The 18,897-nt window shown below is 42.4% G+C and overlaps 1 protein-coding gene across 1 annotated transcript in view; it reads right to left on the bottom strand.

Moving 5' to 3' along the window:
• The window catches only part of C8H10orf90 (chromosome 8 C10orf90 homolog), a 116,042-nt gene extending 102,220 nt beyond the window's left edge, over positions 1 to 13,822 (bottom strand). The window contains exons 1-2 of the mRNA XM_040361427.1: positions 13,746 to 13,822; positions 10,789 to 11,719 (exon numbers count right to left, since the gene is read on the bottom strand). Coding sequence (XP_040217361.1) covers positions 10,789 to 11,719 — 931 coding nt within the window. The 5' untranslated portion in view covers positions 13,746 to 13,822. The remainder of the gene's footprint in view (positions 1 to 10,788; positions 11,720 to 13,745) is intronic.
• Between the last annotated feature and the right edge of the window lie 5,075 nt (positions 13,823 to 18,897).

The following is an 18,897-nucleotide window of genomic DNA, read 5'->3' as shown; positions in this document are numbered from 1 at the left end:
CTTGTATCAACGGTTCAGGCTGGAGGTGGTGGTGTAATGGTGTGGGGGATATTTTCTTGGCACATTTTGGGCCCCTTAGTACCAACTGAGCAGCGTTTAAATGCCACGGCCTACCTGAGTATTGTTGCTGACCATCTCCATCCCTTTATGACTACAGTGTCCCCATCTTCTGATGGCTCCTTCCAGCCGGATAATGCACCATATTACAAAGCTCAGATCATCTCCCCACTAGTTTCTTGAACAAGACAGTTGTTGGAAGAAAAACAGCATAGTCGCTTTATATACTGTGAACTATACATATGCATCATACCTGTCTATACCAGCAGGTGGCACTGCAGTATTATAGTGTGTATCTATGATATGATGTAATGGGAGGAAGTACTGTTTTTCCTTTGTGTGTACTTGTTTGTGTTCAGTTCCTATTTCATGTTTCTCATGCTGTCAGAGATATTCTGTAATCCTCCATAAAAACAAAGCTATTGCTACAAACAAGAAGCTTCCAGCATATGAGTTAAACACTCTGCACAACAACAATGAGGTCACTGTACTCCAATGGCCTCCACAGTCACCAGATCTCAATCTAATGCCGTGTATACACGATCAGATTTTCCGTCGGAAAAACCTTGGATGTTTTTTCCCGACAGAATTATGCTCAAGCTTGGCTTGCATACACACGGTCACACAAAAGTTCTCAGAACTTTTCACCGTCAATAATGCGGTGACGGACAACACTATGACGAGCCGAGGAAATTAAGTTCAATGCTTCCGAGCGTGTGTCAAATTGTTTCCGCGCATGTTTTGGAAATTTCGTGTGTTGGAATTGCTACAGGCGATCGGAATTTCCGATTGGAATTTTTTCCATTGGTAAATTTGAGAACCAGCTCTCAAATTTTTGTTGGCGGAAATTCCGACAGGAAAATTCTGATGGAGCCTACACACAGAATTTACGACCAAAAGCTCACATCAAACTTTTCTTGTCGGAAATTCCGACCGTGTGTACGAGGCATTATAGAGTACCTTTGGGATGTGGTGGAACAAATCTGCAGCAACTGCGTGATGCTATCATGTCAATATGGACCAAAATATCTGAGTATGCGTCCAACACCTTTTGGAATGTATGCCATGAAGAATTAAGACAGTTCTGAAGGCAAAAGGGGGTCCAACCCGCTACTAGCAAGGTGTGCCTAATAAAGTGGCCGGTGAGTGTATAGATCTGTTACCACAGAGCTAGCTTGCAGCCTAAAATTCATGGAAAATCAGTTTCTGTGTAAAGCGTCTCGTATAGGTATCTTATTTTGTGGAATGCATGTAGTAAGCAAGCATGGAATATTTTACAGTGTGCTAAGAAAGTTTTTCTTTTTACCCATGAAAGATGGAGTTGTGCATAACCATCAGCTGTGATCACAGATTAAAAGAGAAATCTTAGCTTGCTGAACTACTAGGGTGCATCCTGGGAGCAGCTGTCAATCTTGTGTGTGTTCATTCTGTGGCAGGTACAAGAGGAGCAGGTGCAAGTGCAGCACTTCGCATTATTCTATTACTCACAGTCAGAAGAACCTTCTTGCTTGTCAATAAAATATATAGCCTTTAGCTTACAGCTTTTTTTCCCTTTAATATGTTACTGTATGGGGAAAGCATCATTCTTTACACAAGCAGGCTTATTCAAAATAAAAGGCACAGTGCAGTAACCCATTGCTAACCCTTGTTTCTCTGGGAGAAGTAAGCAGGCTAATTCTACCCACTGCCACTGTGCTAATAAAACAAAGGCTATTTGATTTAACTTAAAGCAAACCTGTACCTAGTTGTTGAGCAAATTAAATGTACAGCGCATCCCCAAAGTATTCACCGCGCTTCACTTTTTCCACATTTTGTTAGGTTACAGCCTTATTCCAAAATGGATTAAATTCATTATTTTCCTCAATATTCTACAAACAATACCCCATAATGACAACGTGAAAGAAGTTTGGTTGAAATCTTTGCAAATTTATCCAAAATAAAAAAAGGAAAAAAATCCCATGTACGTGAGTATGTACAGCCTTTTACTTTGGTGAAGCATTTTTGGCACCAATTACAGCCTCAAGTCTTTTGTGAGTATGATGCTACAAGCTTGGCACATCTATTTTTGGTCAGTTTCTACCATTCTTCTTTGCAGGAACTCTCAAGCTCCATCAGGATGGATGGGGAACATTGGTGCACAGACATTTTTAGATCTCTCCAGAGATGTTCAATCGGGTTCAAGTCTGGGCTCTGGCTGGGCCACTCAAGGACATTCACAAAATTGTCCCATATCCCCTCCTTTGTTATCTTGGCTGTGTGCTTAGGGTCGTTATCCAGTCTAAGGTCCAGACTTGGTGGGGGGAATGGGATGAGTGGCAGTGCTGGTGGGGGGTGGGATCAATAGCAATGCTGGGGGGAGTTCTGCTTGGCCAACTTGGGTCCTCTAGATCAAGGTCATCTGCTGATCTGAGAAATGTAGTGGGGACTTTTAATGTCAACTATAATCCCAGGCAGTGTTAGGCCTCGTACACACGGATGGACTGTCCGCTGAAAACGGTCCGCCGCCTGTCTGATGGTTGTACACACCATCAGACAGAAATCCGCGCGGACACGATACGCGGTGACGTGGCTGCGCCGTCGCCGCGATGATGACGTGGCGACGTGCGTGGCCCTGGAAGGTCAATGCTTCCACGCATGCGTCGAATCACTTCGAAGCATGCAAGGGCTTTTGGCCGAGCGGACATGTACGGTGAGTCTGTACAGACGACCGAACATGTCCGACGTACAGGCTTCCAGCGGACATGTTTCTTAGCATGCTAAGAAACATTTGTCCACTGGAAACCTGTCCGATCCGCCGGAAAATTGTCCGGTCGGACGTACAGACGACCGAACATGTCCGCTGAAACCGTGTGTACGGGGCCTTACTCACTGTGTCTCCGGCTTCACTGTGTCTCCGAATGTGTGGTGTCTCACAACAGTGACACCTATGCCGAAATCAGGAGATAGGGTCTCCTCCAGCCCCTCCCACTTCACATTCCTCACCAGTCAGATGACCTCTAGTCTCTGCCCCCAGCCATGCCGTGAACTGAATGGGCGGCTTCGTAGAGGCTGAGTGGGCGGCCGCAGGCTCCAGGAACAGCCCAGCTGGGTGACCACAGGCTCCAGGGACAGCACTGCTGGGAAGCCACAGGCTCCAGGGACACCCTGCTGGGTGGCCGCAAATAGGCTGAGAGAGCAGTGCAGGCTTCAGGAACAGCCCAGGCTTCAGTGACCCCTGGCTGCCTGGCAAATCGTCATTCGATCCCCAGGCTGAGAACCACTGCTCTAAAGCAACTGCACTTTTGCGCACAGTCTATTTGCCTATGGGTTAAAGTAGAGCTCCACCTAAGGGGAAGCTCCACTTGTCTGCCTCCCCCCTCTGCTGCCCTATTTGGCATCTTCTGGCTCAGTTCGCCACGGCAAAGTGAGCTGGAAGTTCGGCCCCTCCCTCCTTCCCCCCGCAGCATACCCATTCACAGAGCGTAACGCGATTCGCGCATGCAGTAGCAAACCGGCTTTAAAACTGCAAGGCTTCACTCCTGGCTTCCCTTAGCCAAGCTGGAGGCGCCTGCGCCTGAGAGCCAATTCAAGAATCGACTCGAGTGATGACACCGCTGGATGCCTGGACAGGTAAGTGCCCTAATAGTAAAAGTCAGGAGCTATAGTATTTGTACCTGCTGACTTTTCATTATTGTAATGTGTGTGGGGGGGAACTCCTCGTTAAGTCCAGCAAGGTGCCTGCAACCTTGTGAACATATCTCTTTTATTTACATCTATCAGTTTAAACATTTTCAGTAAAATGCTTGTCTTAAGTTTTATTTTTCTTTCCAAAACCAAAATGCACTTTTTACATCCATGAATATGTGTGTTTACATGTGTACATGATGACGGATCTGACTGCAGTGCATATTTACGCACCTATGTGCAATTCTCAGTTAAAAACAATACGCCTGCATTATTTTTTAACTTCTGTATGCATGAGGCAATACTGATCAAACTCTGAAACATCCAATATGAAAAATCTAGACGGTGAGATAGAAAGTTACAATAATGGCTTACAATGAGTACTTTCTGAAAATGCAGTATACTGTAGTTAGCCTGTAATCAGTAGGCCGGAAGATGCACTATAATTCAGCCTTTGCTTGCTTTTAGCACTGAAAATGTATTGCATACAATCAGTCATGCTGTAAAAAATAGGTTCAGATTATTTAAAGATTATTAAAAATAATATTTATCCAAAAATGCGTATGATGTGGAACGCACCTGTTCTCTTTATGAATGTTTAATTACTCATGCAGGACTACAGGGATAACATTCATTGGCAGGTTTTGCTACAAATGTTCCAGAACATAAAAATGACCATTATTACTGGATTAGAAATCTGCACGTAATGAGCCTTATCTCATATGTGCTATTGAAGCTAAGTATCTGTATACTACTGGGAAAGGGGAGAAGAGCCAATGATAAAAATGTATGGTCCATAGTAACCAACCCAACCACCCATTTCATGTTTTTAAATGTAAAGTTACACATCTAGGCCATAGTATTAACATTCCCCATATACTGTATGAAAGGGAATCCCTGGCTGTATAAAATGTAACCCAAAATAAATCTACTATAAATAGGACAGTACAAATACCCCCCAAATGACCCCCAGCCCAAAGTACTTAGTAAGAGGCATTATTTACAAACTGTCACCAGTGCAGTACAGCATTGTCATATTACTGGTGTGGCAGTGATCAGGGACATTGACTGGTGACGGTATGTAAAAAATCAGTGATCAGGATTGTCTTTGCTTTGCACATTACAATTGCCTATACCAATGAATGTGATTGGCCTGTCTGTACCATGTGTCCACTGTAACCAATCACAGCTAGAAACACAATTGAATACAATGGATGGCATGAAAGGAAGCCATTCATTGTTTACAACTGTCATGTGATCTACTGTGATTTGTCATAGTGATCACATGACACTGGCAGCCAGCCGGTGCAGAACGCGCTGCTACACGGCCCTGTGTTTTGGGAAGATGTCATATGACATCCACCCAGAACAGGAGAGCCCCTGCCTGGCTGTCATTTTACTATAGGCTGGGCAGGAAGGTGTTAACAGTAGAGTGTTTAATTCTGCATTTTAGCACACTAAAATGCAGATCGACGTTAAAAAAACTATTATTTTCTATGTGTCCTATTCACACTACAATGCTGCGTTGACCATGCAACGCGTGTAAAACGCACATCAACACAGCGCAACGCAAGTAAAGAAAAAACTTTGCCTTGTCATTGTGTCCCTGACTCACAAACAAGAACAGGATGTGATGTCACAGGAAACATATTAAATGCATAGCATTTTTTTTTTTTTTTGTATCTTTAATTCCCAACAAGCTTATTTATTGTACGTCTATCAAAATTATATCAGAATCGGCTTGCTGCCAGATGTGGACGATATTCCTGGTAAGGCACTTTGCTTGGGTAGTCTGTCCTCTTGACTTATTGATAGCCGGTCCTTTCCAATGCCTGGATAGGCTTGTATAGGCCCAAGTCTTGTGGTTCTAGAAAGCATTCCAATTCTACTGATGACCCCGCCAGTGGTGTCTTGTCTCGGTACTTGTCCCAGATCTCCTATCCGGTAATGAGGACTGACGCCCGGGCCTTTCAAAGTGGGGGACACAAGATGCCTGTTGGCTTTAGGTGTAATGTGAAGGTCCGTAGATTGGTTATCTCACCACTGGAAGTCATCTAAGGCTGGACCAAGGCCTAATGTGGCAGCACTGTTGAGTATCACAAAGAGTTTCTCCAAAAGTTGGTTTTGTGTTACTAATAATGTCGATTCTGGGTCATCCCCCTCAATTTTGGGTGTCTCCATAAGCACATCCTTCAGAGATGAGGCAGCCTCCCTCAAGACCCTCTCTACCGTTTTTTCTTGTTTTCTTTTCATCTTTCAGCTCACCAATCACCTTGTCCTTCTCTGCAATCATTCTCTGCACCTCTTCTTCCAGGTGGACCATTCTCTGTCTGAGGGTTTCTGCCTCCTCCTGCAGGGTCTGATGGTCTTCGTGCAGCTCAAGTAGCTCATGTTCCTTCTGAATGCATAGCATTTCATTCTGCATCAAAATACATGTCAATGCATTTCAAAATGTGCATCAATACAGGTCAATGTACATCTATTTTCCTTGCTATTTACTGCAAGTCAGTTAGTTTTAGAGGTCAGTGCAGAGCTTGCCAGTCTAGATAGCCAGCCACATGTTTAACAAAATATTGACTCCTCTGCCTAAGGCCGGGTTAACACTATTGCAAATTGGATGCCGGATCCCTGCATCCAATTCGCAATAGCAGGAGAATGTGAATGGCTCTCTATGGAGTCGGGTCATATATCTCCGATGCGACTCAGTGAAAAATTTACACAGGAGCCCTGTGCGTCTTTTGGTCCGTTTTAGGTCCAAATTCAGCGCAAAACCCGGGGCTGAAAACGGACCTGAAACAGTGAACCAGGACGCACTGGACCCCTGCTGGAAGCCGCATCGGCATTAGGTGTGAACGGAGCCTCACAAAGGAAAATGGGAGTGATAAAAGTGTGATGGGAGTTCATAATGGTCAGATTCCAGTGTAAGATTAGGTTTACACTATTGCGGGTAGTGCAGCACGTGTTTGCCCGGGCAGGGAAAAAGATCCTGACCCTTTTTTTTTTCAGTTGTGTTGCGCTTACATATGTTAATGTGGGTTTCAGTAAAACGCAGATAGGTTGCACATGTGCACAATATCTTGGTGTAAACGAGTCACATAGAAAACCGCTATTTTCTGTGTGCCCTTGCAGTGATATTTGTTGATTTTGTGCAGAAAACTGCTGGTCACTTCACATGATGGGAATGAGCCCTAATGATGCAGTGTGGATGACCATTCTGAGGCTGCATATGCCTGCTTTGTGTCATTGGACACAGCAGATGCTATTGAGATGGGTTTCTCAGCACCCAGGATGTAAACACCGCAGAAGATTGCCACAAAGAGTTAAGCATCGGGATGGGGTTTTAGGTTTGAATAGCTCGTGGGGCTCACGTTTTTGTTACAGTAGTGTATTTTTACTTTAAAGCTCATCTCCAGCTTTAAAAAATAAACACAATTTTATATGATTAACCCATGAAAAATAAAAAAAATGCAACTTTTACGGCAAAACTCACCTTTCCCTTGACTCTCTCCCCTGCAGACACCTCACTTCTTGCTGCTGCTGCCCAGAGGGGTTGAATGGCTTCCTGTGTCAACCCACTTTCTGTAAGCCCAGGTTTTCCCTGGGGGTGCCTCAACACACTTCCTGGGCTCATAAGGAATATTGTATAGAACAACACTAAAGCCCTGTACACACGATCGGATATCTGACGGAATCTAATCCGATGGATTTTTTCGTCGGATATCTGATGAAGCTGACTTTCATCAGTCTTGCCTACACACCATCGGTCAAATATCAGACCTTATCAAGCGCAGTGACGTAAAACACTACGACGTGCTGAGAAAAGTGAAGTTGACTTGATTCTGATTATGCGTGAATTTTTGACCGATGGAGTTCCATCGGTCAAATGTCCGATGAAAGCGGTCCATTTTAATCAGACAAAACGATCGTGTGTACAGGGCTTTACACATCAAAATGTGGAGGGGGGGGGGGGTTGGGCTTTAAGATACAGTATGGCATACATTACCCAAAAAATAGTCATGGTAAAATCAATAACCGGGTTTAGAAAAAAACTAGATTGCTTCCATACAACTTCTCATATGCACACTTCTAAATATACAAATAGTATGGAATTGTTTTGACCCAGGAAAAGCAATCCATTCTCCATTTATGGGGTCAGGAAGGATGGTTCTATCTGACAACATTGACAACATCTGCCAGGCGTTTTCCTTTTGTGTTCTTCTGAAGCAAAACTGCTGGATGTAATTGATGATCATATGTCTGCTTTCAGCCTAGCTGATATAACTATGTACACTGCACTGAAAAAAATGGCAGCAAGAAATTGACATCAATGAGGTACATTTACATTTGCTGAAGACACAATAAAATACATTATTGAAGCTTTTGTGGATCGTATTGTATTTTTGCTTAGGCTATCCTTTGTTTTGTAAGTATGCCTTCTATGACAAGATACCTATGAGGATGCTCCCCAAAACCACAACTGCATCTAATGTTAGTATTTATCTCATCTATTGTACAACCATTTTTATAGCCTTATTGAAAAACTGAAACTATTACTACAAACTCTAGAACAGTTTTTGAAGTTTTATATTTTTACTTGCTTGCTGTTCTGTGTCTTGCTTACAGTTTCACATACATGTTAAGAAATGCCAATTTCATCATCTATATATCAGATTACAATAGTATCAAAGGCGTGGCACTTTAACATATAGTTCCCAATGAGAGAGTCCTTTTCAATATGTTAAAATTCCAAAGTATGGGATCCAACCCGTGCAATTTTTACACAAAAGAGGTGCTATAGAGGTCCTCCACCAAAAGCAAAGCACACACTGACCCTTATCCACAGTAGTGGACCACCTAATATAATGGTCAAATACATCCAATTAACCCAGCTCCAAGCCACAAGATCCACAGGATCCCTGGGAGGGGCCAGAAGTGGCGGCGAGGGATCTGAGAAGAGGAAGGTCTGGGCTGCTCAGTACAAAACCACTGCACAGAGCAGGTATGTATAACATGTTTGTTATTTTTAAGCCAAAAAAAAACAAGACTTTAATATTAGGTCTTAATGGCATACCCATGCATCAGAAAACACTGTAAATTTGTAAGTGCACATAACCACATGGTGCCGCAGCACCACAAGGTTCCGTGCAGCCAAATTTTGAAAAAAAAAGAGTCAGGGACTTTTTCCTTGCAGTTTCCTGCAGGTACAGCAGCCCTTAAATGAATGGGCTGCTGTGTCCAAGCAAATGTGGCATGCAGGACCTGGACAAATGTGAATCTAGCCTTAGGCTAGAACAGATCCCAAGAGTTTTTTTTTGTTAGATGGTAGACAGCTGAATCTGCAGTAGATCTGGCAGGGCCGCTGATAAGCCAGTACAACTGGCCCTGTTGTACCGGGCCCGGTCACCAGGGGGGGAGCAATCTGAACAGATTGCAGAAGAAAAAAAAAGTCTTTCTCCAACTCCCCGCTTTTCCCTCAGCGGCTGTTCAGCCATTCTCATCGAGCACTCACTCCAGGCTAAACATATCAGAGGTGGAGCCTGACTGTGAGATCCTGTAGTTTGATTGGGCGGGAGGGGGTGTGGCCAGCTTCTAGTCTGCACACATGAGCTGCATTAACAATATGGTGGCAGTGGATCTGGATTATCAGGGGATTGCAGGTTAGCCCAGTCACATTAACTGCAAGGTAAAGTCAAATGTCTGCTTTGTCATGTAGCACAGCTTCCCCGACTGTGAGAAATTGGGTTTTAAACTGCACTGCCCAATTTCTCACAGCAGTGCTACATGAAAAAAGAGATGCCATCAACGTCGGCAAACCCCACTTTTTATTACTTCTGTCTATATTTTTAGATCACTGGTACACACCATGCCTGGAGTTGAATCACACAGGAAAGCACTGTGCGTTCCTGTGCAAATCACATGTGTGTCTGTGCAGTGCAATTTCAAGCTCATTAATTTTGAATGGGCTAAAATTGCAATGCACCAAAGGAGTGTATGCACTACTTTTTGGAATTCACTGCAACCAGATCACATGGTGATCCAGGGCTGGCAGGTGCAGGGCAAACACATTGTGTTTGCGACCTGCGTTTGAGGTGTCATTAACTTTTTATTGTTTTGTATAGTTTTGCATGCAGGTTGAATTGTACAGGAATCCACAGCACATTCCTTCACAATTCAGATGCAGGCATGGTGTGAACCGGCCCTTAGACATAATATTACTTCTCATTAAAAGTTTAAAAAAAAACATTTTTATTTTTTTTAAAGTGGGCTTAGCTGACATAAATAGCATCTTCTTTTTCATGTCGAACTTTAAGCCATGCCCAATAATTAAACATAATTTAAACCATGTCCATTTTTCTGTTCTGTGGCGCATATTTTTAAATTAGCCATTCCCACAATTTATCCTTTATGTATACCTTAGCCTCTTTGTATACCCCAGCCTCTGTATAGGTGCAGGACGAGGAGTGGGTCTGAAGGAGGGACCAGGGGTGGGGCTGAAGGGGGCCCCGTTAGGTAGGCTGTACAGGGCCCCATGATTTCTATCAGCAGCCCTGAGATCTGGCCACCCACAGTAATGGCATAATCTGACAGCTAAGAGCAGACTAGATGATGGGCAACTGCTGAAATTATTGTCTAGAGGAGATTGAGAGATAGTTCTGTACACTCTCGTTTTCCGTTTCTTCTTTTTGATCCATTTATTTTTACAGGAAATGTCTTGAAAATATACAGCAATAACAGCAGAAATATAACTTAACCTTTTTTTTCATTTTCACATCAATTCATTTCAAGAGAATGTGAGGTATGCATTCACCATTGTGAACCTGCTACAACTTAGTCAATGTGTGGGTCCGGTACCTGCATTATGGGGAGGAAAACTTTTACATCTGACACTTGGAAAGAAAATGAATGTATGTTTTACATATAACGATATCTGTTATAAAGGCAGAACATAACTTGGGTCTGGATTAAAGTAAATGTCATTATGTCAAGAAATACTGGTCGAGCTAAAAAGATGGCACCCTAATTTTGAGCACAGTTATTCTATACTATTTACCATCCTGTGAATCTCACCTTTCATATTTCGATAACTGGAAACATGTTGACTTGCTTCGTGGTCGTGAACATTCTGCTTCTCCTCTTGACTCTCTCGATGCTCTTTATACTGTGTACACTGAATTTCATGGATTGGTTTTGGTGGCTGAGTTTGATCTGCTTTACATTTACTATTTCCCTTAGTACCTGGAATTGAGAAATAGTGGCAGAGAGAGTAAGCAGGTAATTTCGGAGTCTCACATCTACTAATCCCAGTTGGCCTTCTTGGCCTGGGCTGTATTTTAAAAGACATTGTCGATTTATATGTTCTTGGGTTGGCTACCTGACCAAGAGGAAGGAAATAAGACCTGTCTATGTAATAAATGCTTCCTGGAAATGTGTGAGCCACTTTAATATGAACACCAGAGATGAACAATCTTGAATTCCTCTTGTGGATGCCATTTAAATATTTCAGAGTAGTTGCGCTGGGCTGCTGTGGCAATTCCTGAGAATGAAAAAATCCACAAGGCTCAGGAGCCCTAGTATTATACTCTTCGCTATTTAAATATCTACATTGCTGATCATGTTCATCTGATGAAACAGAAGCCTTCATTAATAAGTCATTACTTCTGCACTGAGAAGAAGCTGGGTCAGTGGTAATTTCCTTTGGAGCATGGCTTAAAGATGCAATATATCTTCTGGCTGTAATTGTAATAGAAGAAAATCCTTTCTTCTTAGCCGGGCTGCACTTTTCACTGGAAGGATGGAGGACTGTTCCATGTATAGTTTTATCCAAAGAGGTTAGATGCTTTAATGTGATGGGAAGTGGCGTGAACGTTCTGTTAAAGCTAACTGAATTGCAATTAGTCAGAAATGGCTTTATATGACGGCAAGTGATGCCAGCCTTGGTGATCATACAATGTGCAGAACCGAGCTTCCTATCTTCTTCAGTATCACTCTCATCAATCATCTGAAATACAAGGACAGATACAATCATCTTAGAATTATGCAATCCCCCCAAAAAATTGTCAGCAATTTTTTTTTTATTATTCCAATTTTATTTTCTATAATACATTGTTTTTCATTTGAAGGGGTTTGTAGAAAATTATACTATGTGATCTCTTGCTCAAGGCAAAATATAAACCTTGATCTAAAACTGTTAATTTAGAGCTGGAAAAAAAAATGAGGCAACATTTAACCATCTCCCACCAACCCCATAGACAAATGATGGCGGCAGGGCGTCTCTCTCGTAATTGGATGACGTCATTCCAATCGCACCGCACGTGTGCCCCCACGAGGGCACACAGCGTGACCCTCGCTGATGCGCTGTGTCCCTGGGACAGGAGCGGGGATGTCCCCCTGTGGTATATATTTTGTGTGATGACACTGGACACGTGAAATGCATTGAAATTTGACAATTTGACACGCCTCACACTGGAGCTATGAGTTTTTGAGTCCTGAACAGCTGAGATGCATGCCCATATCGCTTACAGTGAGTAATCCCGCCGCTGTCTCCTTTCATAAAGCTGTGTGTGTGTACTTGCCTGTATACACTGTTTTACCCTGCAAGTTTTAAGAAATAAAAACGGTATTACACTATCCCCGTTTTCTGTGGATTATTGCGGTGGAGCCGTTTGTAATCGTTTAGATTGGATGATTGGAACACACAAGGAGTTACCTGTATTTGGATCTATTGAGAATTTACCTAATTTGGGAGAGAGTGTGTTGAGAAGGATCCTGAAAGAACCCTTTACATGCCTGTAGGTCATTTATGGCCGTATATTACTGGTGAGCGCATTTTGATTGTCACTTCGCGTGAAGCACTTTATTATGCACGCTGCACTTTCTGAGAGCATGGTGGTTGAAGCCTAAATCTGGAACATAGCATTTGGTTGCCAATTCTACATTTGCAATTAATTTGAACTTTTTCTTATTTTTCAACTAATTAATTGGTGTTTACAGGGCTTTTTTTCAGGGGGAACTTGGGGGAACCCGGTTCCACCACCTCTGGCTCAGACCCTTTGGTGCCTGCTCACCACAATCACTTGTCAACACAGAAGTCTGGTTTCTGTGTTTACAAGTGACAGCTCTTCACTCTGTGTGTAACCCCCTGAACTCTGCACTCTGTATGTAATGCAATCCTGGTATTTTAATGCCGCTTTAAGACCCTTCTACTGTTTGTGAAATTTGAATGGGGTCGTGGTTGAGTTCCTGCACCTATTTTTTGAGAAAAAAAGCTCTGGGTGTTTATATGGACATTAATTTACACTTGTTGCACCCTTTGTACCTTTTTTTCACAGTTTATTAGTCACCCACTAATTTAAAAATTTCACATATTTTTATTGGCGCCGTTATCCATTTTTTTCTATATATTTTGTGTGCGTTTGTTCAAATAAACATTCCATGTTCCAGCTTTGTAATTGAGATAGTCTCACCTGGTTCTTGGTTGCAATATGTGGCTGTAATATCTGATATCTGAAGGTCCAGACTGGAGAAAGCGGTATACTGATGTAAGCACTCAAGCAGAGTGCAACGGGGTTCCGTGACACATCCAAAAGTGGAAGCTCTGCTTACCTGTCACCTCTCTCCCTCTAGGGCTACATTTGGCACCTTTTGGGGGGAGCGGGTACCTGTTTTTGACAAGTCCGGCCCCCCTCCTTGTTCCACCGCCACAGGGCCAGATAGAGAGCGCAGCACAGTTTCCGCATGCACAGTTGGGATCAACTTTGAAGCCACAAGGCTTCACTGTCGGTTTCCCTTACAGGCTATGGCGGCGGCAGCACTCAAGAGTCCATGGAAACATTGACTGGGGTGTCAACATTGCTGGATTTCAGGACAGGTTACGCTTCCTTTTATACAAAGTCTGCAGCTACAGTATTTGTAGCTGCTGATTTATTTTTTTCATGTGGGGGGGGGGGGGGGTGGGGGCAGAACTCTTTATTATACCAAGAGAGTATTACTACTGGAGTGTAATTTCAAAAAATAAGTTGCCTTACCTTTCTATGATACTCAGTTTGGCTCTGTGCTTGTTTTATGTGTCCAGAGTTCCCATTGCACTCTTCTAGACCTGTATAAAAATGAAAAGAAGCCGGAAAAACAAAAATGATTAATTACTAATGAATGTTGTACATTTAGTTTACATTGTATGTGGATGTTATCCATGCACAATGATTAAAGTTTAAACCCTTATTGACAAATGTTAATACCTGAAAAAAATTGTGCAACTTTGACATGTTAGTATATCTGTACACAGTAGTGCATTTAGGTTTTGTGCTGCCCTAGGTCTGACTAAGCTTGGGCACCCCCTAATTTAAATATGACCCACCCCTTTCTGTCAAGGCCACACCCCTTTCTGTTTAAAACCCACCCTGACATTTTTGAGTGGGGACACTAGTTCTTAGGGCCTGGGGGGGGGGGCAATTGATTACCTTCATTTGCATATATTACCTCTCACTTTCTGTTTGGCTATGGGGCAGGAAGTGAAGGGAAATCTCTGCAATGGGACAGGGATGGTAAAACAAAAACTGACAGGGGCTATAACCATCTCTTACTCAATACAAAATGAAAAAAAAGTGTTGCCTATAGTTCTACTTTAAGCACAAATTTCTGATAATTTTATGGAGAGGACTAGGAAGATATAATCATGCCAATGGTGCAGTAGAAACATATAGCACAGTGAAGAAAGTTTGTGGTCCAGGCTGATATGACAGTCAAAATTAGAAGCATCTTGTGTTACACTAACAGTGTAGCACAAGTCGGTGGGGACTCTTTCCGTGCTGCCCCCTGTAAAGTGCTGCCCTAGGCTTGGGCATTGTTGGCCTAGGCCAGGATACAGCGTTGTCTGTACATAGCATCACAACTACTTTGTGTATCTAGGTGCATTATAGCTTGTTTTTTTTTCAGGGAAAACTGGGCTTTCTTTTGGAGGAAAATGGTAATAGATATCCCTTGATTTTTTTTATTATCAAAGGAAAACTGACCCAAAACAGTGCAGACTTTGCCAGATCGGATGGCGTGCCTTATGGATACTTTCTACACAGCCTATGGAACGATACACCGAATTTCAACACAGCATTATCATTTACGCAGGACCCTGACCAATGTCCTATTCTAACCCCTACTGTGTGATCTTTTATAGAAGCTGTAAAGTTATTGTTCCCAGCTGCATACCCCTTGGCCTGAGGGACCACTGATACTTTCCTTTCCTACGGACCATCACAATTCAAATCTATAGGTTGAACTAGACCTCTACATATGCCATCCACTGACAATGTTAAATTAAGTCTTGCCTGAATACTCTTGTATTTGATTTCGGTGCCATTCACCATATCTCAAATAAAACATTTCCTATACAAATACCCCTGATGAAAGGACTTTGAACCTGAAACGCGTAGGGTATCGCATAGCTTTCCCAGGATTTGGTTACCGGAAAGTGTTCTTGGTTTCTGGAGAGAAACTACTCCATATACGTACTTGTGTATTCTATTGCAAGATATTTTATTATGTTTGTTTGTGTTTGATGCACATGTTTGTTTTAGTAATCATCGCATGATTTTTTAGTTTCTATTTGTATCAATAAAACTATTTTATTCCATTAGTGTTTATGCCAATTTAAAGTCTAAGTTGGGGGTACGCAAACTTGGCCCAAAATAGTAAACATTTTTTTTTTCAAATTTGGCTGTATATTTCTTGCTATTATCATAATTTACCACCGAAGAATAACCCAAAATAAATTCTCCTGCTCCTGACAATCACAGCAATACCGCATATGTGTATGATATTTGTTGTTTGTACCCATAGTAGGGCCTATAAGCAATGGTGTGCATTGTATTTTTTTTATTCTACCTAAAACACACTGACACTAACACAAATTTATTTTTTTATTAAATCCTACCAAAAATATACTCAACATGACCTTTGACCTTAATCTTTGACCCCAACCTTGACATGTGACCTTTGCCTTGACGCTAACAGTAACCCTGACACCATAGGTGTGTGCGCAGCCTATTAAATTAGGGTGTGCACCCCAAAGCTCGAACACATGTGTGTCTGTATAGAATATATATATACATACATACACAGACATTACATCCAGCATACTAACGACATGTACAGTATGCAGGTATTTTTTTTTCGCCGTACATACCGTTATATTGTTATTTTCCCCCCGGCTTCCGGGTTTTGATTTCCGCGGGACTGGGCGTTCCTATCCCTGGGTTAGATGATTGACGTCTGGTGAAAAACTTCCCATGGTGCACAAGGTGCGTCACCAGTTTTCCGTAAGTAGCCGACCTGCGAGTCGGCTCTATATGGCGCCTGCGCAGTTAGCTCTACACGGCAAGCGCAGGCGCCGTATAGCGCCGACTCGCAGGTCGGCTATTTACGGAAAACTGGTGACGCACCTGTGCACCATGGGAAGTTTTTCACCAGACGTCAATCATCTAACCCAGGGATAGGAACGCCCAGTCCCGCGGGAATCAGAACCCGGAAGCCGGGGGGAAAATAACAATATAACGGTATGTACGGCGAAAAAACAAAAAAGACCTGCATACTGTACATGTCGTTAGTATGCTGGATGTAATGTTAGATAATTGTTTTAGGGTGAACCAACACTTTAAGCAGCCCCATAGATTATACAATTTTCTTTTCTTCCACCACAGGTAGAAGGAAACAGAATCTCGATTCCCCCATCACCACAGTTAGTGTTGATCCCTCCTGCTGCACTATTGTATTCTGACAGCGGGAGGTTTTCCCACCATCAGAATACAATGATCACTGCTAGCCCTTGGCTACACTAAGGAGCACAGGGTGATTAGGGTGTGCCCAGGCACATTGGGCACACCCCATGAGCATGCCTATGCCTGGCACTGACCTACATCTAACCCTGATCTATCAATCTTTTCTGTACATTTATTAAATTTGTACACACACTTTTATTTACATCTGTCCATTCAGAAGAGAAAGTAAACATAGGGGTGGGCTCACAGTGACTAATCACAGTGATAGCCAATCAGAGTCTATTACAGCGATCGGGTAACCCGGAAGCAGGTGTCCCAGGTCCCGATTGTTGGTACAAGACCCGGGGCTCTGTACTCCGTGCTGGGAGTGTGCTGTGCATTAAAGAGGAAATGCAGTCTGCTCACATAATTTGTAATAAAAACATCTTTGCCATTCGGAAACTTCCCTCCAACCACGTTGCATATTATTTTATATATACTGTGATTCTGTACTTGCCAAATATGCTGCAGAAATCCCCTCCACTAAGTCTGGCTGCATCCATTTTAACTGTGGGAAGCTGAAGCTGTTGCCTGTTTACTTCCTGTATTTTCACAGACACACAGAGGCACACCTCCAGCTCTACAGCCCTGCAGCTCCGATTTGCCCTCTTATGACTCATTCCCCCTCCCTTCCTGGAAAAATCTCATGAGAGAGAGAGCTGTGCATGTTGTCCTAAGCCTAGGCTTTTTACCAGACAAGAAACAGGAAGTGGACTGTATAGGGTATTTACTGGCAGAAAATAAAATGTTTTACTATCCAAAGTTAAAACAACAAGGGCAGAAGATTTAATAGATGGAAAGTTGAAACAATTACTGAAGGTCCACTTTAAAGCCTGTAAAGTGTACATTAAAGCCTGTGTTCATGGTCTGTATACAGTTAAAAGAAAAGAACTGATCTCTAAAGATTAAGATCCTGAGTATTTGAGGGATTTTCCACGCCAATCACAGGGAATGAGTTCTTCAGGGCATTCATCTAAATTAAACAAGTATATTATATTACAACTGAATAATTAAGCTTAAAATTGCTAACATATTATCAATGGTAATGATGTTCTAGGGGAAGTTACATGAAGTAAAAGATCATTTGCATATGGAATGAGTTTATGCTAGGATGAGAGTCTGAAATTGCCTTTACTAAGTAATTGTACATTAACCCTATTGCAAGGTGATCTATTTACTGTCTGAATTGCAAAAATGATGAGAGGGCAACATTACAGATAAGCTCCAAATAAATGTAAAACAACCCTTTAATCAAATGACATATTTTTGGAATTGTTAAAAATGTTTGAAATGGCACTGGTATAATCTCATTAACCACTTAAGACCCGGACCTTTATGCAGGTAAAGGACCTGCTCAGTTTTTGCGATTCGGCACTGCGTCGATTTAACTGACAATTGCGCGGTCATGCTATGTGACTCCCAAACAAAATTGGCGTCCTTTTTTTCCCCACAAATGGAGCTTTCTTTTGGTGGTATTTGATCACCTCTGCAGATTTTATTTTTTGCGCTATAAACAAAAATAGAGCGACAATTTTAAAAATAATGCAATATTTTTTACTTTTTTCTATAGTAAATATCCCCCAAAAATATATAGTTTAGGCCGATACGTATTCTTCTACCTATTTTTGGTAAAAAAAAAAATCGCAATAAGCTTTTTATTGATTGGTTTGTGCAAAATGTATAGCGTTTAAAAAATAGAGGATAGTTTTATTGCATTTTTATAAAAAAATAATTTACTACTAATGGCGGCGATCAGCGATTTTTTTCATGACTGCAACATTATGGCGTACACATCGGACAATTTTGACACATTTTTGGAACCATTGTCATTTTCACAGCAAAAAATTCTATAAAAATGCATTGTTTACTGTGAAAATTACAATTGCAGTTTGGGAGTTAACCACTAGGGTGCGCTGAAGGGGTTAAGTGTTACCTCATACGTGTTTCTAACTGTAGGGAGGCGGGGCTGGATGTGTGACGTCATTGATCGCCTTTCCCTATATCAGGGAACAGACGATCAATGACAGCGCAACAGTGAAGAACGGGGAAGCTGTGTTTACACACAGCTCTCCCCGTTCTTCATCTCCGGCGGACCGATCGCGGGACTCTGGCGGCGATCGGGTCCGCGGGTCCCGCTGCCGTGGTTACGGAGCTTCGGACCGGGTCGCGGTCGCGACCCACGGCTGGGCAGTTAAAGAGGATGTACAGGTACGTGCTTTTGCCCAGCCTTGCCATTCTGCCGACGTATATGTGCACGAGGCGGTCCATAAGTGGTTAAATCAAGGTTTATGTGTTTTCTGTAATCCTAAAAACAACAGAGCTAATAGTGGGAGGAACAGAACTCTAAGGCAATAAGGCTATTTTGCTCAAG

This window comes from Rana temporaria, chromosome 8 (assembly GCF_905171775.1).
Source record: "Rana temporaria chromosome 8, aRanTem1.1, whole genome shotgun sequence".
Classification (NCBI taxonomy): domain Eukaryota; kingdom Metazoa; phylum Chordata; class Amphibia; order Anura; family Ranidae; genus Rana; species Rana temporaria.
Note: the sequence above shows the minus strand (reverse complement) of the source record. Positions and strands in the feature narration are given on the sequence as shown.